The sequence below is a fragment of the Mixophyes fleayi genome, chromosome 2 (genome assembly GCF_038048845.1).
Source record: "Mixophyes fleayi isolate aMixFle1 chromosome 2, aMixFle1.hap1, whole genome shotgun sequence".
Classification (NCBI taxonomy): Eukaryota; Metazoa; Chordata; class Amphibia; order Anura; family Limnodynastidae; genus Mixophyes; species Mixophyes fleayi.
Genome location: NC_134403.1, coordinates 303,571,657 through 303,597,538, shown reverse-complemented (window position 1 = coordinate 303,597,538; position 25,882 = coordinate 303,571,657). Strand labels below are relative to the sequence as shown.

The following is a 25,882-nucleotide window of genomic DNA, read 5'->3' as shown; positions in this document are numbered from 1 at the left end:
TTGGCTGATAGTATTGTCAATCACTATCACAGACCTCACCTCTGATTGGCTGATGAATTTCACATCACTCTGTAAGCCTCTCACAGGAATTATATAAGAACTGTCAAACAAGTTTGTTGGCTTGACTTTGAATAAGCACATACAAGCGAAACGCGCATCGGCGTATCGCTGGATGCACTTTTGATCTTTAATATTATCAAATAAGAGGTCATATATATGGGAAAACAGCTCCATTAAACCCACAGCAAGTACAGAGCATTTGGGAGGCAGGTAGCAATTCACTACCCATATACTTGCAATATTTAAGCAGAGGCAGCTGATCTACTTCATCCCACTTCACCAACGGACTTGCGGGTCAGTTAGTATCATTGTTCTCTACAACAGCCCCACTTTAATTTGTCTATAAGTGGAATAAATATGGTTACCAATATTAGGTGTGGCAAAGGATCATGTAATAGAAAGTGTAATAAAATATTATTTAACAGACAAAACACACTTCATTCTGCACTTCATCTCTTACCAGATCTTGCAGAGTAGACTACCTGATGTTCTCTCTTGCTTGTTCTCGGAGAGTTGTCAGTTGGCTGGCTTCTGGAAACTTGGATTTCTGTATTTGAAATGTGCAAAAATTGTATTGTAGCGCAAAATGTTAACAAACCTTGAATGATTCAAACCCAACATTCCATAATGACCATATAAAGCAACCCACTCGTACATACATAGTCAATAAAATATATGAAAATTATTTACAGTATGTTTACATATGCTAACATCTACCAACTCTGCTTGTCTAGTATTTAGTATTCTAGTCATCGCCACACAATACAAAGATCAAGCTATTTCATCAGCTCCCCCCGGCAGCCACTACATCCCCCTAGCCATTTTTATCAACCCTCACCAGAAGGTTTATGACCCCCACCATCCATTTCATCACCCATCCAACCACTCATTTTTTCACCCCCCCAGTCAATGAATTAACCCTCCCTAGCCAATTCGTCACCCCCCAGTCAATGCATTAACCCTTCCAGCATAGTCCCTTCATTAAACCCCCATTCATTTCATTAACCCCTCCCAGTCACTTCATTAACCAACCCCAGTCACTTCATTAACCCCTCCAAGTCACTCCATTAACTCCCTTAGCCACATCTTTAACCCCCCTCCTCCCACTATCAAGCAGTTTCCATTTAATCATTCCCGCCCCCCAGTCATCTGCCTCCCCCCCCTTATATTTAACAAATAGAACTTACTTTGAAGTTTTCTGCTCCTCTTCTCTCCAGCACTTCTGTCTTATTGACAGGCAGCTAACAGCACTGCCCTGTCAGTACAGCGTGCTCAGTGACTAGTATGGTCATATGATCATCTCACATGACCACACTAAGCTTAGCACCGCAGCTGCACTGATAGGACAGCTAACAGCATCAGATTTGCTGCTAGCTGCCTGCATCTGTGTAATTGGATACACTGACAGTCTGGATCGCCCCCTTGAGACCAGGGGCGGCTGATCACTGAGGAGGCAGCGCCGACATTTTAGGTAAGAAAATTTTTTTTTATTATTTTTTTTTTAAAAGGCTTGTTAATTGTGCTGGCACTGCGCCCCCCAGGGACCCAGCGACCCAGGCTGCAGCCTGATCAGCCTAATGATTGATAACAGTAAAGATTCCACGACTTTCTGACACGCTAGCTTAGCCCACAATCCTTCACTATTGTCCGGCTACTATTCGGCATTGGAAGCTCCGCCCACCAGATCCCGCAATCCTTTTATACATACAGCACAGCAATCACACCCATGTCATGCACCTGTTCTCTCTAGGTAACAGCAGGACCATTAACCCTGTCTGTACTTCATCCTGCTGGACAGGTCCTATCCTGGCTACCTTTGTCACTTTATATATATATATATATATATATATATATATATATATATATATATATATTTATTTATTTATTATAGAAATATATTTAAAATCTAATAAAAAGGCAGGGCCAGATTAAGGTAGCGGAGGCCCCTGGGCTAAGGGTACCCCCCCCGTGAGGCCCATCCCCTGTGCCCCCCCCCCCAAGCGCTTACCTCAGTTTTTTCTTCACTGCTCTTCCGTCACTCACTCCCTGCTGTAGTCCTTCTGCGGCGCGCAATAATCACCTTACTGAGGAGATCTCCTGAGTGTGAGACTATGTCTCAAAGTCTCACTCTCATGAGATCTCCTTAGTAAGGAGATTACTGTGCATCGCTAAAGGACTACAGTGCCTGCCATTCTATGTGACGTTCATCTGACAGTGGGAGCTGCCGGCCGCGCTACAGCTGAGCAGCAAAAAGATAATAAAAAAGAAACAAGCACTTTCAAGGGCCCCCCAGATGCCCGAGGTCCCTAGGCTGTAGCCCGGTTAGACCACGGGTTAATCCGGCCCTGTAAATAAGACATGTCAACTTATACAACAGAAAACCTCAACCTACCCTCCCAAACTCCCATTAAGATTAGTCAAACTAACCTAGCTAAAATTGAACTTCAAGTAGGATGAGCAAACAGTTTCATGTTTGCATTTATTCAGTCTGCTGTTTTAATATTTTATGTTTCAGTTGAATAGTCATCTGAAATTCTAAGCCCCGTTGTTTTGTTATAAAAATGATGGAACAATGTGATTTTTAAAAGGAGAGTGTGAGTGGCAACTTTGTTTACACAGGATGTGCTTTGCTCACTGCAGCAAGAGATGAAGGGATTCTTTCCAGTCCTGTACTGGCAATATTTTTTTGGTTCTTCAACCCTCTATTTATATTTTATAATGTCAGTGAGAGGAACTGGCTAAAGGGACAGAGAAAAGGCCTCTATTGCTTCCCATTAGATCTGGCATTGGAAGGAGACAGTGGAAAGAAAGCTGCAAATTCAGCCTCTTGTACAGATGTGACATTTTTGGAGGACACTGGGTAGCAAGGGAAGATACTGAAATGATTTGTAATTTTTGACAGGCTAAAAGTCTGCTGCTTGCATCCCATTGCGTCATGTGGGTGGCAGCTCATCAGCCTTATCCATTCTGCTTCAGATGAGTGTTGTGGAAAAGGTGGAAACATTTCTGGTAATGACATTCACACTCCTGCACTCACTTTTGGTATTGCAGCCAACTTTCAATACCAGCTACCTTGTTAAGGACCAGATCCCCCACATGACACTAACCTCATGCACCAAGCATTTTAATCTGCAGTGTGAAGCAGTGTTAACTTTTACACTGTTTGAGAGTGAATTGAGACAGGAGACTGATTCACACAGGTTGGGGACCAGTGCCATCTTTACCAATTTTGAGATCGCCCATGGTATGACTCAGGAGCAGGTTAGTCAGCCGTTGACCATGTGTGCTACTTCTCATTGTTGGAGTAATAGTGAAGACAGCTTATCCACCTGTGTATCTGTTAAGAGACAAGATGCTTATTCCTACTTCTCAGTTGATATAAAGTATCCAGGAACAAAGATTGGGCGAGAACGGCTCATGCCATCATCACTGACCCATTGTTTAATGCTGGTTCTTCCTTACAACCTATCTAAACAAACCATAGGCCACAATCAATTAGGCAGAATGGAATCATATTACCAGTTTACGTTGCAGTGTGTGCTAATCAACCTGGGTACCTCTAGATGTGCCACACACAAAGAGGTTATTTATATGGGTGGGGCAAATGGGGCATCGTTTCAGTGTGTATGGAGTCACAATCTTTTGAGACAACGTTATGACTGACACCAAACAGTGGCCAGACAGTTAGTCGGGTAAAAATAGTTTAAAACATGTTTAGTGTGTACGCATGAATCGAACCACTGTTTGGAACTTCCATCGTAGGTACAATCATTCCAGATAAAATATTGCTAGGAAAATTCTGTAGTGTGTACCCAGCTTTAGACATTTAATGAGCAACAATTAGCTCTGGAACAGAGTGAACTATGTCCTAGAACATTCACTTGTACATTCTCAGGGTTAAGAGAGTATAAAGTGCAATGTTTCTAGTTAGTGAGTTTCTGCAAACTAAAGAGATTATTCACTGTAACCTAAAGTTTTTACTCAATGCATTATCTCCCTGACATTTAATAGTGGTCATCATTTGTAAAATTTCAATAGTTGTTATCTTGCTTGTCAGCTTGTAAAATCCTGTGGTAATTGTATTACCGAAAAATCAACAGCCTTTACTCCTACAAAAAACATCCGACTTGTCACAAAAACGAATAGAATATATAGAGACTTACCTGCAAAACAAAGCTCCAGATCCCCGATGGAAGCGGCATGCTGACATGCAGTCATTGTGAAGACACAGGACTCTTCAGGTTGACGTCAGCGCGACTTTGATCATTGTTAATTTAAAGCGGCAATGTCTGGACCCAGAAGCTTCGATTTTCGGGTTACCATTGATCAAAGTCACGCTGACGTCAACCTGAAGTGCCGGAGTCCTGTGACTTCGGAATGAATGCCTGTCAGCATACCACCTTCCATTGGAGATGTGGAGCTTCGGTTTTCAGGTAAGTCTCTATATATTCTATTCATTTTTGTGACAAGTCGGATTTTTTTTGTAGGTGTAAAGGCTTTCAGATTTTTCATCATCGATAATACGTACTCAACCCTTAAAATCAATAAGTCTGACTGTTTTATTAAATAGATTTTGTCTGACCTCTCTCTAGGAATCCACATTGTAACCCTACATAAATTGTCATTTTAGGTCAGACAGATTAACCTACTATATATATTGAAGCCATTACATATTATCAGATCTGGATTATTATTTATGACAGCATGGTGTTATTCTATCTTGTTTTTTTGTGATGAAGAAAGTAGGAAGGAAAATCTTTGTTTACTACTTACCCTCTGGACCTCATTTTTCAACCAGAAACAAAAAAGTTTCTTATAGGCGCTTTCCCAAATTCTTTTTTTTATTACCTCCTTGAAATCATGCTACACCTACTTTTATAGGACTGCAAAAATGTGCATAGTGGAAACTGTGTAAAGAAACAATTCACAGTTCAGTCTTCTATATCTTTAGGACCATCACCTTTATTACTTTCATCTCAATTGTTCTAATAAAATTCTGCTCAATTAAAACTCAGTTTGGCCTTAAATGAATTATGAAACTGAGGCAACATCAGGGCTGTACCTTTACCATGTGTCACTATCATACATTTGAATGTTTTTATTACATTTGATGAAATGCCCTTTCCTGTATAAATGAAACTGCAGTTCTTATCTACAACGATTGTACCTGCGACTGAAGGTCCGATCGGTTGGACGATTCATGCATACATACTAGATAGATTTACCTTCAGACAGGGGCGGATCTGGAAAAGTATCCTACCCCGGGCGATCTAGGGGGGCGATTTAGGCCCCGCCCCCTTTTTGACTTCAAGGCTGCCGGCGGCTGCACACTATGTGCAGGTCCGCTCGGTAGTGACAATGTGCTGCCCGGCTGCTCTGATTGTGTTTTAAATCGCCCAGATCGCTTTCCCCCCCCCCCCCCTGGATCCGCCACTGCCTTCAGATCTGTTGTATTCATATGGTCCACTATTTGTTTAGAGAATGACAGCAAAATAGTTACTCATTCATTCCTGTCACACTGATTAAAACCACCTTGTTATAGCTATCCACATGTCATAACGAATTTCGTTAGCTTCAATGACTCTGAAACTAAATATTCAGTCTCAGAATGAATAAACAAACTATTCCATCTACAGCACTCTCTAGATTTATTCACAGAGACATGTTCATTTCCGGCATTGGCTGAAAAGATCATGATCCTGTAAACTCTATGGAGATCGTGATTGTGAGTGTATACACACTACATGATCGACAGGTGATTTGAACGAGATTATTAAACAGTGCAACCAAATGAAACAACAATTGGCACTTTTAAACGATTGTAGTTCATCGGTTGAGTATACACACTAACGTGATATGTGGCCGAGCTGTCGTTTATCGGCTGAAAAACCTCTAGTGTGTACCTAGCATTATACAAAAATACAAACAAAGGCAGTCATGTAACTTTGCATTTGAACTAAACTCTCACACAAGAAGGTAGGAGTCATGATTTTATTTACAATATATACGTTAGGATTGGGAGAACTATTATCCTTGTCAACGGTTGCTATTCTACATATTTGTGTATGTACGTGACATCAGTAGAGATCATTTTCAATACTTATCATCTCACTGTGCATGACCAGAAAGGCCTTGTTGAAAAGTTAGTGGAAAATAACTTTAAACAATCAAAATTTGCTGCTATGAGCTGCAGAGGAAAGAATATTTAAAATAGATATTGTATATTTTTTTGACTGAACTAATGTAGACACCATATTGCTAAATGAACATAGGGTCTGTATTGTACGAGAAAGAGAACCAAGATAAGGCTGATTATGAAACAGTGACATGCACTGTCTAGAACTACCAGTTACTATATCAAAGTATTTATGTCTATTGTTCTCTCACCTTGCAATGTAAGAAAAATATGTCTTGAGCCAAAAACAGATTTTATCTTACCCAGACTGTAAGTGGTTAATGCATATTGCTTTCTTTTCTTTCCAAATTAAGCACTTCTGACCATTTGTAAAGTACAATAGACCATACTTGCCAACTCTCCCGGAATGTCCGGGAGACTCCCGCATTTTGCGAGAGTCTCACGGACTCCCGGGAGAGTGTGACAATCTCCCGCATCTGCCCACTTCCTAGTGAAGTGGGCAGAATTAGGTCCAAAACGCAGCGAATCACCGGGCCCCGCCCCTGCTGTAAAATGACGCGTTCGCGTCATTACGTCACGGGGGCGGGTCCAAAATGACGCAAATTTTGGAGCCCTGCCCCCTTCACGCCCACCTCCCCCGGCAGGCTCCCTGAAGCCAACTTCATAAAGTTGGTAAGTATGCAATAGACTTTGCACAGAAGGGATGCCCCCATGTGGTTATACCATTTATGGTAGGAATTATTTTAAGGCACCACTAAATGTGTACTTTATTTTGAAAATGCGCAGTGATCAAAATGGGCTGGTATATGGTGGTATGACTTGCCACTACTTCTCATACTAATTTCATTGCAACCATCATATTCCATTGACTTACATTTTCCATAATGCCACTTCAAAATGTCCACTTCGACCACTGAAAACGTGTATAACAAAATACAAGCTCCATCATCCACTGCCCACTGCTGTCTCTGTATGTTTCCTATGTCAGTCTGAGTCTATCTTCTCTGATCAATTTAGCTGTCACACTTGACTCCAGCAGAATATGGCCACCAGCTGATAAAGGAGAAATAGTGTTGTCCCAAGAAGTTTTGTGACGGTAGTAGGCATGGATAGGTATTTTGTAATATGGGTATTGCTGAGTAGCTTTATATAGTTTTTAGTGATCATTTAATGAAATAATTATAACTATGTTTCCAGTTAATGCTCACCAATGATTCCTGTGGAATAATCTTGTTCCTTCAATATTTTTGCAAATGTTGTTTCATTTCTAGGAAGCCCTCCAGACACAGCACTCCACAATAGAACCGGATAACCATCATGACCAGTCATGCCTAGGGTTAAAATAGAACAAGGAACACAAGTGTCACAGCCTTCCAGACAGTATCTTCAAAGGTAATACAACATTCCACATTAAATTACATCATGAAAAAATATTTAACAATGGTGGGAAATAAATACTGCCTTAATAATATTCTTATGACTTTAAACTAAGCTCTGAGCATAAATATTCATAAATTTTTTTTCATAATTCCTATATCCAATAGCTTAAAAAGGAATTATAGGCATATTTCATAATATTTCATTATTTGTATTTATTGGATTAGTGGTTATCCTATTGATGTAATTTAGGCCGTTTTGGTTTATTGAAGTGCTCTATAAGATATTTTTATTTTTTGCTATATTTCATAATATGTTAATTATAAAATATCTAGTGCTAAATTATAAAGTGTCCAAAGAAATTTCATATAGTATTCAGCGATCTAATTTATAAGAAACCAATCCATCAATGATTATCAATTTCTAATATCCAATTAATGAAATACTCTAATACATATACAGGTATATGTCCAAACTATTCCTAGATATCTATCTGCACGCTAAGTTCATGATATGGAGGTTGTTCAAATAATCAATGACCCAAATAATAAATAAGTTAAACATTAAACAGCCAACTGCCCCTATATTGTTTATTTTGGAGGTGTTTCATTAACTATAGCTTAATACAGAAGGTTAACTCTGTGAAATGTTGCTACATACGCTGCACCAATAGAAAAGGTAACTGTACCAATTCTGTGTTAAAATATGGCTCTGCTACTGTACTAAGCCCTCCTATTCTGAACAATAAGATCACTGACCACCATCAAACAATATCACCTTTTTAGTGCTGGTGCAGAGGAGTATATGACTAATTTACACATCAATGCTTAAAATGCAAAAACAGAGTTAGTCATTTACCATTAATGTGACTGACATGAATGAGTTACTTTGGAATTAAAGTTTAACAACTTTCAAAAGTCTTGCATTCTGTTAATTCAATGAATTTATGTTTTGGGAACACAATGTACCAGAAGTATGCTTGACCCGCAGAGTATACCTCCTTTTTCTAGTAATGCACCTTACAACATTCAGAATAAGACTTCACAGTAGTTTAATAGAAAATAAATATTTTAATACATTAAAACAAATAATAGTAATTTAGACATACAATTTGTTAAAATTACAAAATTGGAGTTTAAAATTATCTTTAAAATGTAATATCTGTACACATTACCTGTTCTGATGGGGTATCGGCCAGTTAAAAAAGCTGATCTACTTGGGGAACATACCGAAGCTGCAGCAATATGTTGAGTAAGCTTTACACCTTCTCTTGCTAATCTATCAATGTTAGGAGTCCTGAAAAGACATGATGACCTTCATTAACATAGAAATAGAATATAGCGTATTGATTCACTAAATTCACTATTAGACAGTGACATCACTGAACCTTATGTTTACACTCTTTAACAGAGTTATCTGTATCTGAAGATTCACCTCAAATACTTATTGTATTGTTCACAAGCAGTGCTCTTTACACATCTGGCACCCACTAAAGAGAAGGCATTTCAGATACAGGCATTAAATACACTGTTAGAGAATGTATCTAACCAATTGTTAAAGAAAGGCAGGAGTTTGGATTTACAAAATAGATTTTTTTAGTCTTTTATGTCTATTTCACTTAAAGAACAATGATAATGATAAGTCAAAGTGCAGAAAATGACTGCCCCCTCTGTGTGTATCTGATAGGTGTTATTTAAGAAAGTACAAATATTTTGTGCCCTGGCCTGAACCCAAACTTGGTGGTATCTGCTTTTGAAAAGAAGACACATAGAGATGGATATAGGAAAAAAATGGGATGGAGGGGGGTAAGAAGGGAACACCATGTAAACCAATCAATATGGAACAATGAGTGAAATTGCAATTGTGACATGGGTAAAATGATATTATGTCTTTGCCAGTAGTTAAAGTCTTTATGTTTCTGGCCTGGTGAAAATGCTTGATTGTTCCATAGAGGTATCAATAGGCATGGTAAGATCTCAGTTGGTATGTGCAGATGCTACAGTCCCGCATTGTGAGAGTACATTTTACAGTGGGAAATAGATTTGTGTTTTTAGGATGAGTCTGCGGTTTTATCCCAGGTAAGGTGTGTGGAGAATACAAGTTTAGAAGGTCTGCCTCCAATGAGGTCCAGATTAGGGTGTAATAAGGGTTTAATACCATAGGATGGAGTGGGCCAAGTGTGTTGCCAGGTAGTATTTGGATAAGTTAGGAACTATATCGCCCCCGTTACAAAGATGTCTAAACATAGTCCCCATCTTCACTCTAGGAGGTAAATGTATCAAGGTCCGATTTATTCAGCGTGTTAAAATCGCTGCAAATCGTGGGTGATAAATTTTCTCAAATGTATCAAGCTGCGATTTTTATCCTGATCTTCAAAACACTCCCGTGTTAGCCAACTCTCCTGTGTTGTAGCAGCGAGTTGTATAAACACATCACTATTACACTGCCTGTCATACAGCTGACTGAGCTCCATCAGCTGGCAAAAGTGTTAAAAATAGATCAAAGTTAGAAAAAAGTTGTGGGGTCCCCCCTCTATTCAGTATTAACCCTAGTGCTGCCAGACTACTGCTGGTTCTGTGAAAATCGGGGAAAAATTTGCGTGGGGTCCCCCTGATTTCCAAGGAACCAGCACTAGGCAAACCAGCCAGGTTTGGTGGTACACGCGGGAGGGGTCCCCCTGTCATAATGACTAACCAACCCCAGGCTGTTCAACGCTGGGCTGGATTCACTAGGGAGTGTGGTCCGCCAAAAAAACACAGCCGGCCCCCCTTCCTAGGGACACCCAACCCAGTGATGATAGCACTAGGGCTCTTCTAACAACCCTGGGCAGTGGGTGTAGGGTAATAACGGCAAATAATGTCTAAAAAAACAGACGCCATTTTGTTTTGTGAAACTAGAAGTCCCTGCCAGCCCGGGTGCCATAAATAGTGTTGGCATGCTGCTACTTTTTCAACTACAAGCACCATGGCAGCCAGGGCATGTTGGCACAAGTGCCAACAAGCCATGACACCCAGGGCTGGCTGGGACCTGTAGCTCCACAAACCAAAATGTTTACAAATCCAAAACAACCTCGTTACAACCACTAACATTTAATAAAAAATAATAAACCCACAATAATGACAGTAAACACCCTCATTTACACATCATATTTTTATTAAAAATAATAAATCCCCAATATACTCCCCAATTAAGTTTTCTTCTGTTGTCAGCAGCTTTTAATCCCAAAATGTCTGTAAACAAAGTCCAAAATAATTTTGTATCCCACAGTCCGGCTTGTCCATGTCCAAAATAAATTTGTAATTCCAAAAGTCCTGCTTGTAATGTCTTCTGTTCTTCAGAACAGGTCCCATTGTTGATTGCAGTCTTCTGTTCTTCAGGCAGAGGAGCCCCATATTTGTAACATTCCCACCCCCCTGGCCAGAAGAATGCAAACTTTTTCCCCGATTTTCACGGAACCAGAAGTAGTCTGGCAGCACTAGGGTTAAGATTGTTTTGACAGATGCCGGAGCTCCGGCAGTATGACAGGCAGTGTAACAGTGATGGGTTTATACAACACGCTGCTAGAATGCAGCGTGTTGTATCTGGCGTATTTGAAAGCAAACTCTTCTGAGTTTGCTTAATCGCAGCTTCATACATTTGAGACTTGTATAGCTGTAGTGGCAAACAGTCGGGAGTTTGATCTCTATCGATTTTGCAAATAGCGACTTTGACAGAAGCACAACAATTTTACATGAAATCTAAACTTCATATATCTGCGAGTTTCAACTCTCCCGAGAAAATCAGTGGATTTGCAAAATTGCACTTTGATACATTTACCCTGTTCTACCTGCCATATAATGATTGCTGAATGTTTTATAAGGATTTTGTCAAGAACAGCTATAGGGAGTATCTGCCATAAATATAAAAGAATGGATAAGGCATTCATTTTTATAGCAACAATGTGCCCTGAGAGATGATAATCTTGTTCCACTTTTTCCAGTAAGATTTTATAAATCCTATTAGTCTGGGAAAGTTAGCATCATAAAGTTGGTTATAAGACCTTGTCAGCTATACCCCCAGATATATAATTTTTTGGCTTTGCCAGCAAAATTGTAATTGAGTTTTAATTTTTGTAAAACATCAGGCGGTACATTGAAGCCCAAGATCTAGCTATATATATATGGATTTTTTTAAACAGATTGAGAAGGATTTGGATATGGCCAGAATATTGTCAGTGTATAGTGCCTTCTTATACTCGCCTTATCTTTTAGTGTATGTAGTCAAACACTCACATGAACAGGTAAACAAAGGAAACACATGATGAAATTAAGTATTATAGCAAGTTAAACTGGCTTCTCCCCACATAGCCTGGCTCATATGTACTACTGGGCATAAGAGGCATGAAGTCAAGGATAAATATGCTGCACCAGGTCACATCAGGAAATGCAGCTTTTTTTTTTTTTTTAATAAAATGAGGAGACTCCCATGAGGTTTATTAAAATACAAGTTAACCCGTGCATGATACTCATGCATTCTAGTCAAATCAACCTACTTAAGGTGTTAAAAAGGTTCTTGCCATGCATTTGGGGCTAGGCCAGGCCTCCTCAGGGGAAGAGCGTTACTTACCGACGTAAGCGCCCTTTTTAACGTGGTTTTGTCCACATGTCAACACCTCATCATTCTTCTCCATTAACTCATCCTTCATCTTCATCGCCACATCCTTAATCTCCATCGTCTTACTGTTCTAAAACCTCTCGATACACAACGTTATAATTTCTTATGTTTTCCATAAATAGTTTGCTATACTTATCAATTTTTTTCTCTGTCATCAATTTTTTTAGAATGTCAGGAAAATCCTGCTGTTCTAATCTAACTTTTCCTTTCTGGCAGCATTGAGTACATTTTTCATCTTGTGGCCTTTCGGCCAAAAAATTATTTGAGTTACAAAACTCGCATCTTACATTCATGTTTCCACAGTAGTGCTGGTGTACTGCATTTTCATCTTTGTTAGCTTTTAAAGGTAACGCATCTGTCATTAACTTTTTCTTTTTAGCGTCAGCTAATCGTCTCCTTCCATCTCTTTTTGACTGCCTTTCCTTCTCTCGCATCTCTTCAGTCTGACTTTCCCTTAACTGTCTCATTCCAACTCTATTTGCCTCTCTTTCCTGCTCTCGCATCTCGTCACTCTTACTCTCTCTTAATTGTGTCATTCCAACTCTACTTGTCTGCCTTTCCTGTTCTCGCATCTGGTCATTCTGACTGTCTCTTAACTGTCTCATTGCAAATCTATTTGCCTCTCTTTCCTGCTCTCGCATCTGGTCATTCTGACTCTCTCTTAAGTGTCTCATTGCAATTCTATTTGCCTCTTTTTACAGCTCTCGCATCTGGTCATTCTGACTCTCTCTTAACTGTCTCATTGCAATTCTATTTGCCTCTCTTTCCTGCTCTCGCATATCTTCACTCTGACTCTGTCTTGATTTGCGCATTTGGGCAGTTTTCGCCCTTCGCCTATCTTCTTCATTGGCGTATTTTTTTGACCTCCCCATTTAAATAAGAATAAAAAAATAAAAATAAGATAATGAATTTGATTGATATTGTTTGATAGTGAGAGCTATAGAAGTTGGATTGTGGTTTATATTTCGCGGACTTATTAGTACAGCGTGAGTAGTAATTTTTGCTGACTTGTTAGGAAAGCGTCAGTAGTAGTTTTTTGCGGACTTGTCAATAGAGCGTGAGTAGTAATTTTTGCCGACTTGTTAGGAAGGTGTGAGTAGTAATAGTAGGTGTTTGCCAAGTTGTAAGGAAGGCGGGTAGCACAGTAATGACGTCCATGCATATGGTGCTTTCATCAGGTTTCTTCACTGTGTTAAGTATACTATGTGTGTTCATGAGGTAAAATTACCTCACGAAAAAGAGTTTGAGCCCTCAACTCGTAAATTTAGCCTTTACTACCCCTCCCACGGGGGGAAGGGGGGGATGATGGAAGTTAACTGACTTCACTATTATAATTTTTTTGTCAAATTATGTCAGTATACCAAATTTCAGGTCAATTGGATGAGCCCTTTCTGAGAAAATAGTTTTTTCCACACACACACACACACACTAACACACGCCGCTAGGCTTATATATATTAGATTACTGTTGTGCAAGTTTCATAATAATTTGACTACTGTTTGTCACTATTGGTGTCTAGATAATATTAATGGAAAACAACAATAGGGCACTTACACTCAGAAAGACATATATGCACAATTAGTTACATCCTCATGTTTTACAGACAATATATAAAAATGCAAATTGTTAATAATTAATATTTTTTCCACTTTAAAACCTTTGGCATTTAATGCTAGCATTTATTATAAATTCTTACTATATGCTTGTATATCATTTTACAGTAATACATTTTAAATGTATAGCCTAGTCCATTATAAAAATGGCCAAATAGGGTCAGCATACAAAACACTTTACCAGCTTTTACATATCAAATTAATAGAGTAGTAATTTAAATTACTATTTTTACACAATGTGCATCTCCATACAACAGTCATTGGAGTAGCACAGTGTGCAGTAGATGCCAAACTTATACAACAAATTGTTACCTTATTGTGTTATTCCCATAACAGCCAACATCCCCAATTCCAAGATCATCGACCATGAGCAATAAAATATTTGGCTTTTGAGCATTTGCTTCTTTTATTGGATATAAACAAAGGAGCAGAAGTAGAAATGGTAAAATAGCCATGGGATTCCTGTAACAGAATACACAGAGTAATGAATGAAAGTAAAAAGAGTGGAAGTCAAAAGCGCTAATCACTCAATATATAATTGTAAAATTAAATGAAATAAATCTAGCTATGAAATATAATCCAAAATATATCACAAAAACCAGCCCATAGAAAACGTATTTTTTAAAAACACCTAAAACACCAAGGCCCCGAATCACTAACAAGAACAAATGCCTATACGTGCCGTATTTTGTCTAAAAACTAGAGATGCTCACTAACCCCCGTGTTTTGGTTTTAGTTTTGAATCTGGATTACCGTCGTGTTTTGGTTTTGGTTTTGCCAAACTGCTCTTGCATGTTTTGGTTTTGGTTTTGTTTGGTTTTGTATTGTAATTTTGTTTAAAAATTAATGTTTTTGGGCATAAAATAACTGAATTTAGTGCTCCACCTGTTTCTTGGTTAAGTAATGTAATTGTAAAGCTAATAAATTATGAAAAAAAGGGTTTAACTTTTGGTAGGCCGTCATTAATTCTACACACAAAACAGATTGTCTTCCTCTCCATCTATGCATATTGGCAATGCAGCCATTGTCTTTGGGTGTATATTACACTCTATACTTATAGTTAAATATGTAAAGAAATGGACAAAGACAGTTTGCTTTCAGTCTCTATAGGCCCCCCTCCACTTGTAGAAAATAGTAAAAAATTCAGCCGTTATAGACTGTACAATATTAATTGAAATGGACAAAGCCAGTTTGGGGTCAGTCTGTGTATGACACCCTACCCTTATTGAGAAATTGCCAAAAACAGCAGCCTTTCAAGACGGTACATGATATAGAAATGCCCCAAGTCCCTTTCCTCTTTGGGGGTAGATTGCACCCTACACTTAAATAGAAAGTTTTAAAAAGATGTTATCGTCATCATCTTCATCCTCACCCTCATCAGTGTGTACGTCATCATCACAGACTATCAAAATATTGTTTTATATAGATACGGCTTGCAAACATAATTTTTGACAGCCAGAAAAATTAGAGGACGCCGCTTGAATTCGCCATTAGAGAACAGTCAGTGCTTGGATGTCTTTGATGGTGAAGGCCTTCCTCGTGGAAGATGTAGTTCATTTTTATAAACATAATTTTCTCCACATTTTTTGGAAGTAACCTTCGACGGCGATCACTGACTAAGTTCCCGGCTGTGCTGAATACTCATTCAGAGTACACAATGGAGGGTGGGCAGCTTAGGTATTGCAAAGCAAGTTTGTACATGGGTTTCCAAATGGCCTGCTTTTCTTCCCAGTAAGGAAAGGGACTGTCTGATATTTCCATATCAATTACCTCTTAAAAATAATCCTCCACCAGCCTTTGCATGTTAATACACGTATTGGATGGAGTTATTGGCAAGGTCACACATTTTTTTGAAAAATCCTTCAAAACAGCCCAGATGTTAAACTGTTCTGGTCTGCCCCCTTTGTCTTCCCTGCTTCTTTTTGGAAAATTTAATTTTTTACGAGCAGCAGCTGCTTGAGAAACTGAAGGAGGACACGTCGTCAAGCCAAGGCCCAGGTCAGCGGACAACTTGCAAAAGTTCACATCTCGCTCATTTTGAAGCAAAGACTCAATGTAACTTTTAAATCTTGGATCAAGCACAGTGGCCAAAACGTTGGGATCCGAGTTCAAGATCTTAATAACTCGAGGATCATTGTGAAGTGAATTAAGTACTTGATCTACAAGGCCAACATACTTTGCGGAATTGCTTGCTTTCATCCCCTCCTTCAGTTTGTCAAGCTGCTTTTCCAATAGTCTAATTAAAGGAATGACTTGGCTCAAGCTAGCAGAGTCTGCACTCACCTCACACATCACAACTTCAAATGGTTTCAGCATCTTGTACAGCTCTGAAAGGATTCCCCACTCTGCTAGAGGGAAATACATCCCCCCTCCTTTCCCAATGTCATGGCTTGTGCAATACGCTTGAATGGCTTTGCGCTGTTCCTCCATCCTCTGAAGCGTGTACAGGGTGGAATTCCACCTAGCTAACACCTTTTGCTTAAGTTGGTGGCAGGGCAAGTTAAACTGTTCTTGGAGCTGCTGCAGTCTCCTACATGCTGTGGCAGAATGCCTGAAATGGCCTGAAATTTTACGGGCCAGCGAAAGCATCTCCTGCACCTCACGTTTATTTCTTAGGAAGCTCTGCACCACCAAGTTGATGGTGTGAGCAAAACAGGGAATGTGATGGAATTCACCCAGTTGTAATGCTTGCATTAAATTGTTGGCATTATCAGAAATGACATATCCTGGGGAGAGTTCAAGTGGTATAAGCTATGTATCAATCACATCTCTGTTTTCGTAAAACAAATTGTCAGTTGTACAAAGAGTGGCTTGCCTGTGACAAATGTTACGTAGTGGTGTACATGCTGCTGCTGTTCCTGCTGGTGAAGGTGAATGACCAACCCAGTGGGCTGTCAGTCATATAGTATTTGGTTTGCCCACTTCCACTTGTCCACATATCTGTGATTAAGTGGACAGTTGGCAGAATGGTATTTTTCAGCGCAATCTCTACATTTGTACACACTTTTTGGTATAGTTGTGGAATAGCTTTATGGGAAAAATGGTGTCGCGATGGAATTCTGTAATGCGGACACAAAACCTCAATTAACTGTGAAAAACCAGCTGCGTTTATTGTGGATATTGGACGCAGATCTAACACTAACATGGTAGCCATGGCGTCTGTGATTCGCTTGGCGACTGGGTGACTGCTGTCATATTTGCTTCCCCTAGCAAATGATTGTTTTACAGTTAATTGTTGAAATGTAGGATTGCTGTTTTTTTTGGTCTTCCTCTGGGCTGACGATTCACCCCCAGCAGCAGCAACAGCAGCAGCAGTGGGACGAACGTTTTCTTCAGAGGAATCAATTATAGTGCAGGAGTCATCCAGCCTTACTAAGTGGGATGCAGGCTAACTCCGAGCGCTACTGAGGATATTGATGAGGATGGTGTTGGGGTTGTATTTTGTGGCCGTCGGGATGTCGGTGACCGAAGGGTCCTAGCTGATGATGGAGTGCTTGTAATTTTTTTGGAAGAACTTTCAGCTTTTCCCAACACTTTGCCATGAACTCTCATCAAGTGGCGTAACATAGACAAGGTTCCAAGATGGTTTAGGTCCCTCCCTCGACTGACTGTGGCTTGACATACACTACAAATGGCTATACAACTGTTGTCTGGATTTGGGTAGAAATAATTCCAGACATAAGTGGATTTTTTTGTTTTATGCCCAGGCATGACAATGGCCTTTTTCTTGTCACGTGCCAGAAGTGCTGCCACTGATGCAGGACTTACTCAAACAACCTCATCCTCATCAACATCCTCATTAGCGCCCTCGTCGCCTACACAAATCTCCCCCTCATCCTCTTCTAATTCCAAAGTGGCATCCTCAATTTGTGTATCACCAGCTACACTCGGGCTGTTCAGGCACACATCAGCAGAACTGCTGAAAGGGCCCTTCTTTATGGGTACACTAACAGAATGCTCACAATTAGACATAGCACTGGTGGATGGACTCTGCACAGGGATTGGTGTTATTTCTGATTCTGAGCATACATTATTCTCTAAAGCTTTAATGTTTTCTTGCCGCTCGACTTTGACGCATAACAGTAGTTGTGCACCACTTTTAGACTCCAAATTACTTGTCTTGCTTGGTCACGAGTGACCATACAAGAAGAAGGCTCAGTAACATTTTTTGATCTGCCACTAATTAGGGATGTGCACCGGCCACTTTTGGTGTCTCGTGTTTTGTGTTTTGGATTCGAATTTGCTTGAGGTTTTGGGTTCGGATTTGTTTCGCAAAACACCTGACGAAAGGTTTTGGTTCGGATTTAAGGTTTTGGATTCGGATTTATTTTGAAAAAAACATAAAAAGTGTTAAAATCAAGTTTTTTGGTTTATTTTCACTCCTACGCTTTTATTAACCTCAATAACATTCAATAAAAATCATTTCCACTAATTCCCAGTCTATTCTGCAGAATCAGTGAATATTGCAGTACCAATGGACTTGTACTGCAGGATTGTTTTTGGATATTTTTATTTAATTTCTTTTTTTTATAACTTTTTTAAAAATTTTCGTGCTGTGCTGTGGAAATAACAATGCCCTTAGAAGGACACAGCACAGCACAGCACAGTACAGCACGAGATATAGCAGGACAGAGGACCACCTAACACAACCTCCCTCTACCCTGATCAATGCCCGAGTGAAGATGGCGGCGGCTAGCGGGGAATTTATAGGATCCGAGTATCGCGAGATCCGACAGCGGGATTATGACTCAGAGCCTCGGTTTCAGTTTTGCAATTGGCGGGAATACCAGGATCTGTCTCGGATCCGGCTCGGAGCGGCAACGTTCGGGTGGGCTCGGATTTCAGATATCCGAGCCCGCTCATCTCTACCACTAATAGAGAAAGGTGAAGGCCTCATTCTTTCTTTGCCACTGCGTGTGCAGAATGATATGTTGGCATTTTTTTTTTATCGACACTAAACTTTTCCTCAGTTACACTTTATTTTCACTTCAACACGGTGAAAATTTTTTGGGTGTGTGTTTTTTCCCAGATTTAAAAAGACTATATACTGTAACAAAAGGAGGCATTTAGCTTGCAATATGCAGAGAAAGCAGGGAAGTAGAGTAAAACATGTGTGCAGTAATGCACCTAGATTGAATGTTAAGACCTATTTATGAAAAGCAATAGTTTAAATTTGGTTTAACTTACATGACTTTAAATCCTTCCTCTTAGCAAACAGACAGGGTGTGTCTGTTTGAATTACAGAGCCAGTGATGGGCGTTTCCTTTTAAAGAGAAGGTGGGTGTGTCACCTGTCCATCAAGCTAAGGCAGGGGGAGGAGTATCAGGTATAAAAGCTTGTTTATATCATTTGTGCAGGAAGACCAACGCTGGGTGAGCTGGCTGGTCCTGAGAGAGAGCTGGACTATGTATAGCTAGTGTTTAGGGTCTCCATGATTGCTGTGCAAGTATACGGTGTCAAAACATTTACCATCCTGACAATAAAGCACCATAAAAAGGAAGAAGTTGTTCGCGTGTGCTTTTGCAGTAGCGGGCTTTTGCCACAGTACTTTTACATAGGCTTTAGCAGATGACGTACTGGGAACACTACCATCAGGACTGGTGCCAGCACCTGCTTGCTGATTCTGCTCATATGTGGACTGCTTTAAATCCATTTTAATGAGCCCAAAGCACTTGTAGTGCAAGAAATTTTATAGATACTGCTGATAAATATAAATTTTGACAGACAGAAAATTTGTGTTTCACACTAGGGAATATGGGACACCCCAAAGCACTTGTAGTGCATAAAATTGAAAAAAAAAAAAGACTCCTCTATCCTCCTCTCTTCCTGCTCTAACAATTGGTAATAGAATTGGTAATAATAATAGAATTGAATAGAATATAATTTAAATAATAATACAAAGAATAAGGTGTACAATTATTGCTCTGTCCTTGCTCTAATATAGCCTGTGACCTAACCCTGCTCTGTCCCTCTGTCAAATGGCGATGAATTGCTGTGGAGGCGGGTATTTATGCATTTCAAATATCGCGAGAACCGAGCCCCGAGATTGTGACGTTTTGCCTCGATTTCGATTCCGAACTGGCAGGAGGCAAACTTCGGGTGGGTTCGGATCTCGGGGAACCGATCCCGCCCATCTCTACTAAAAATGTTTTGTGCATGCCCAGAACCAGAGCATACACCAGTGAACGCAGCAAATGTCCATTTTATCATTGAGCCCAAATGACTCTTATGACAGCCTACAATTTCAGGGGAGGAACGGGGAAGGGAAGAGTGTTTATATGGAATCAATGTACAGCAAAGGCGTTCCCCGGCGATTCAAGCTTCAATACACTCGGAAGTAGGGATGTTCACTGACCCCCGTGTTTTGATTTTGGATCTATATTAACTTCGTGTTTCGGTTTTGGCAAAACCGCCCTCACTTGTTTTGGTTTAGGACCCGTTTTGTTTTGCAAAATTGCTAAAAAATGCTAAAATCACATAATTTGGCTCCTTTTTTGTTCCTACATTATTATTAGCCTCAATAACATTAATTTCCAGTCAATTTTGACCACCTCACAGGTCACAATATTATTTTCATCGAGTTTAGGCTAAAGACAGCAGCGAGCTGAGTTACTAAACGACAGAGCAACAGCACTGGAGACTGGAGAGTGACAAGAACAATGCTACCCCTCCTGTGTCTCTGTGAGCAATGGCACTCATATCACTATACAACACTATATAAGACCGACAAAGGGAGATTGCTACGATGCCATTTATTTAAACAAATTGTTTTTTAGTGTTTGCTGAGGATTATAGGATTTTCAACCAAAGAGGTGCATTATTTTTTATATTACAAGCACTGCACACTTGTGCGAATGTTGAAATAGTCATTGTTTTTCAGATTATTTTCGTACATTTTTAGTGTATCCATGTGTGAACACCACCAATGCTTGTCTATTTTAAAATGTTATGAGGGTGTTGTATAGTGTTGTCTAGTATATACATTTTTGGATTATTTTACCGAACATTTGAAATGTACATGAATAGATCCAAGATAATTTTAAGTATGTCTGTAATGTACAAAAAGACTACAAAATCTGCAAGGCATTAGGTTTTTTGATTTTTTTATCCATCTTTCTCACATATATTACCAGGCATGGGCAAATCTGAGGTACAACAGGCGTCATCAGTGACCGTGATTTTAGGCCACATGTCAGCCTCTTTGGGATGTCTGATGCTGAGGAACTTAGCAGGAAATTAAAGGGGAAAACCTCTGCACATGGTAAAGCTGGATGGGACCGGGCAGTGGCCAACTAACAGTCACTAGACCACCGGGGACCCAGAGACAGCAAATAGTGATGATTTCCCAACATCTTTTTCAATAGATTGCAAAGACAGAAGAATTTCCAATTGTATTATTGTTGATCACATCAAAGAAAATATTTTATTTTATAATAAAGTAATCAAAAGGGCTTTGTAGAGTGTTTATATTAAACTTTATTTAAAAATAGGCCTGTGTGTTTTATTTACTTATTTATAAACTTGTGTAGATTTGACCTAGGCCCCTTGGTCCATTATATTGTGGCGCCAACTCATTCAAAACCATTTTCATTGCCCTGGTACACACAGCCCAGGGAGACTGTAAGTGTTGCATGGACCTTTCAGTGCTCTCCTACACATAGAGGCAAGGGTCCTTTGCTGGCTAGTCTAGGGCTGGTTTCTATTATCACAGGTAACTCCAAGCTTTTGGTTTTCATGTAATAGTAGGAGCCATTCAAGGCTGTCTTGCATTGGATTTGGCGAGGGAGAGGCCCAATTATTTATTTATTCAAATGTTCAGGGTGCAGTTACAAGGGCTCTGGCCCACCCAGGACCCAATTTAGCAGTAGATGTAATATAAAAGTCAACCACTGGCATGTCTGCAGGGGTCGGCAACCGCTGGCACGTGTGCTACATCTGGCACGCTTGCCAGACCCCTGCATTAAACAGTACAACAGTTACATGGCACAGTATATTGTAAAGTTCCAAATGCCACCTCTATATAATAAAGGTCCATCAGATGTAGTTAGCATACAGTAGGGCTAATGCCCTAAACACACAGTAGAGCTGACATGTCACTAGTCCTTACCCGCTCGTTGTGATGGCACTGGTAAGGCCAAATCTAGCACTGAGCTGCTATTTACTACCATTATGCTTAACTTGTGCTCTGAATATTTTCCATACACTGAATTTTTTCAAAGTTCACTGAACGGGAGTCAACCAGAGCACTAAAAACATGTGACAGAACAGGTTGCAAACAACTCCTGACTGTCAGCGCCCGCTGAGTAAGAAAAGGTGACAGTACTATTTTAATAAGAGCTACTGCACACAAACACATAAAACAAACACAGAACACATATCCACATCGATTTCTCCTATGAAACCTTAATTTCCAGAGTGCTAAAGGCTTTGCATTGACTCTCCATGCAAAGCATAATGACAGAAACACAATAAACATTTACAAAGGAAACAATAATATTGTTCCATAAACGTAGAGGGGATGGATAACAGGTGAATCTTTATAGTGATAATTTTAATGTGATACATAACACTTAATTTATGATTTAATGAGAAATGTACATATATAAAATCAAATCTGAATATTTAGATAATAGTGATAAATGTACCCAATAGAGATAAATGTAAATGATGGAGTCCTGGTTATGATATGGGCACTGTAATGTCCGGCCCACCAATACGTAAATGTGTGTATCTTTATTTCTTAATATATTTATATGGTTTGTTCTCACTGCTTGTGTACAGGTGTGGAAGTTAGTGCCACACCTACTATGAGGCTGCTATGGACCAGCCGTGGTGGTTTGAAGTTTCATCTACCTAGGTTCAGGAGCTGAGATCTGTCTACTCCTGGTGTGGATCACTGTGATTCCAGGGAGTAAATGTATCAAGCTGCAATTTTTAGCTTTATATGCAAAACTAAATTTGCCTTACTAACATTATAAAAAGCAGGCTACTTCCTTATTTGAGTTGATGGGGTTTCAGGAGTATAGAGAGAGCAGTGGAAAGGATAGGAGAGGTGATTGTTGTTAAAGTAGTGTAGAAACTGAGATTTGTGTGTTTTTTTTCTTATTTGCTTTATCTGCCCTTGCTTGTCTCATTGTCTGTGTGTTTAGTTTTTGGGGTTTCTTGCCGAGTAATTTATTTTTGTTGGCTTCTGAATTTCCCATGTTTTGTTTGTGAGTCTATTTGTTGTTTTCTGTATTTCCCCTGTGTTTTCTTTGTCATTAAGGATGGTGAGAGAATGGAAAGTTGCAGAGCCTATTATGTGATGCAACAAATGTGGAGGGCCCCATCAAAATGAGGTCCATAGAAAAATGGCACAAAAAATCCCTGGCATCAAAAGACGAGGGCAGGAGATGACAGAGTGGAAGCGAGCAGCTACAGTGACTGGTTGTGGGTCCGCACTAGTGGTAACATAAACCTCATTTGAAGAAGAGTTCAAGCAGCTAATCTCAATTGAGCTCCTGGAAGGTGTAAATATGCAAGACCCAGAGAGACCTCTGTCCCAACATAAGGCTGGTGAGTAATGCATCATGCTTCAAATGTTTCTCCTTTATGGTCAAACAGTAATCCTGTAGCATGCAAATGTTTTATTGTTGTGCACATTGAAAACAGTAGCCTGAATTTTTTTTAATGATGTTTTTGTTTTGTTTTTTTACTGTGTAATTTTTTGCTTTATCAAAATATACTATTATCAAACATGTCCAAATTTTCAACACACAGGGTCCAATCAAATGCAGACAGCACCAGCAGTCACTGGCCAGGAGGATGATGACTCCCTAGAAGGTAAATCCACCTATGTTGTAGTGGGAGGGGGGGGGAAGCACTGCCATTAAACATTTGCCTGTAAGCAAAAATAATAATCACAAGTCGCAAGGTAGGCCACTGTGGACACAGAGACACCAGACATTGAAAGTGAGGAATATATCAAATAAGAAACGGTGTCTATCTTTCCAGGAGTTGAGGAGTGTGTGCGGCCTGCACCAACAACCAGTCCTCCAACTTCCACACCCAGCAACTGTACCTAACCGAATCAATTCAGCAATTTAGTCAGGTACAAGCGAATTTGGTGGCATTCAGGACTCCCTGAGGGATATACAGAAATTTGATTGACCTTAAGATGTTTAGAAGAGCAATCTGGGTAAACTTGTGCTATTCTTTTTATGTTACAATTAAGCTTAATTTGTTATTTCAAAACACATACACATATCCTTTAAATGAGGTTATAGTTTTTTTTCAAAATAGTCCTGTGCTTATGATGTTGATTATGAAGTTGATTTTACAAGAATAGATAAAAATATAAAACAAGATAACTGGTAATTAATAAACATTTACGCTTACTTAAAAACCACATGAAAAATACATTTGGATGATCCTTTCTCTAACCTGCTTCCCCCCTCTGCATTATCCACATCAGCTGTGGAATGAACTCACCTGCTTCATCACTGTCTACTGCTGGAGTTAGGGGTATACTTTGGTTTAGGACCAAATTATGCAGTAGGCAGCGCAACAACACAATATCACCCACATTACCTGGGGCAAAGAAAAGCACACCACCAGATGTATCAAGGCACCTGGATCTGGTATTTAAAAGGCCAGAAGTATGTTCCTTCACCCCTCTAGGGGCTGTGTGCACCTCATTATATCTATGTTGTGCAGGACTCTGTGGATTCAGAGGTGTATTTAACCAGGATTGACAACCATCTCATGTTTCAGAATGAAACAAATACATTTAGATTATTAAAAATACCACATAAAAACACCAAAAAAACAACAACAAAAAAAACATACCCATGCGGCCTGTACAGCCTAAGAGGAGCCTGGTGCTAGGGATATTCCTCTCTCCCGCTCTGTGCTGACTCCAAAATGATGTTGCTGCAAAACCACCCACCAACAAATTTCCTATCAACTTCATTTTCAACCACCCTCACATTAATGGCCATTTGAGGCTCTTTTTATAGTCATCATTAGCCTGCATAAACCAATGGTTGATGTGTTTGGTAATCACGCCTATACAAAGCAGCAAGTTGTAGTGTCACAAGTATGTACTTTAAAGGGTGTCCCTTTGGAAATATTAAGTGTTGCCATATCAGGAAAAAAAAATATTGCCCCACTGGTAATGAAACAGTAAGCCACTACAACATAATAAAATAAAAACATATAATGATTAATGAAATTTTGCACACTAATTTTCAGAAATAAATTTGCCCCCTGTAAGATAATTAATAACAATATTTTTTTGCCCCCCTAAACCAGAAATCATGATTACCCTCATATATTAAAGCTTGTATTATGCCTCCTGTTATGTGAACATTGGGCAGCATTGTAAAGTTGATGTGGTTGCTAATCTCACCTATGAAAAGCAGGATTTTGATTCTGGCGATTTTCAGTCTAAAATAGCAGCGATTTTGCAAATCTCAACTTCATACATAGAGTGACTTGTATTGCTAGAGTAGCACAACATAGGTAATTGTCATTTGTAGCGATTTTTGGAATGGCGATTTTGGAAAAACCCACTTTATTGGCGATATTCTATCAGCTCGCACTTTCATACATCAGTGAGTTTGGTTCATTTGCATTAGAAAATGCAGGTACTAAGTGCATGTGTAAACACATTTAAATGCAATGGTTGGCTTGATATACAAAATACCAGCAGTTGATATGTGCTGGATCTATTTGCATACGAATGTGCCCTGACATAAGTGGCATCTGTATTACAATAGCACATTAATTTCATTTGGTTTCCAGCATGTGGAAAACCATTTAGCCCCCCTGGGCTCCTGGTCTTTAGTAATGAATAAGATTAGGATCCCTTTAGTACCTGTATAATGAACCAAGATTTAAAACCCCTGCAATTGTACCAAAAGCTGATTAGATGAAGCCATGTGTCCACGCTACCATATTCCATCTTGATTCTATTTTTCCCAAACAGCAATTCATCTATCTCTGGGCATTTTAAACATTCAGTGACCACTTGTAGAACATTGCAGCGGCTGCAAAATAATTA

The 25,882-nt window shown here is 39.5% G+C and overlaps 1 protein-coding gene across 1 annotated transcript in view; it reads right to left on the bottom strand.

The window, feature by feature from the left end:
- The window catches only part of LOC142140431 (arylsulfatase D-like), a 65,197-nt gene extending 50,902 nt beyond the window's left edge, over positions 1-14,295 (bottom strand). Inside the window, exons 1-3 of the mRNA XM_075198183.1 lie at positions 14,152-14,295; positions 8,748-8,869; positions 7,405-7,527 (exon numbers count right to left, since the gene is read on the bottom strand). Coding sequence (XP_075054284.1) covers positions 7,405-7,527; positions 8,748-8,869; positions 14,152-14,294 — 388 coding nt within the window. The 5' untranslated portion in view covers position 14,295. The remainder of the gene's footprint in view (positions 1-7,404; positions 7,528-8,747; positions 8,870-14,151) is intronic.
- Between the last annotated feature and the right edge of the window lie 11,587 nt (positions 14,296-25,882).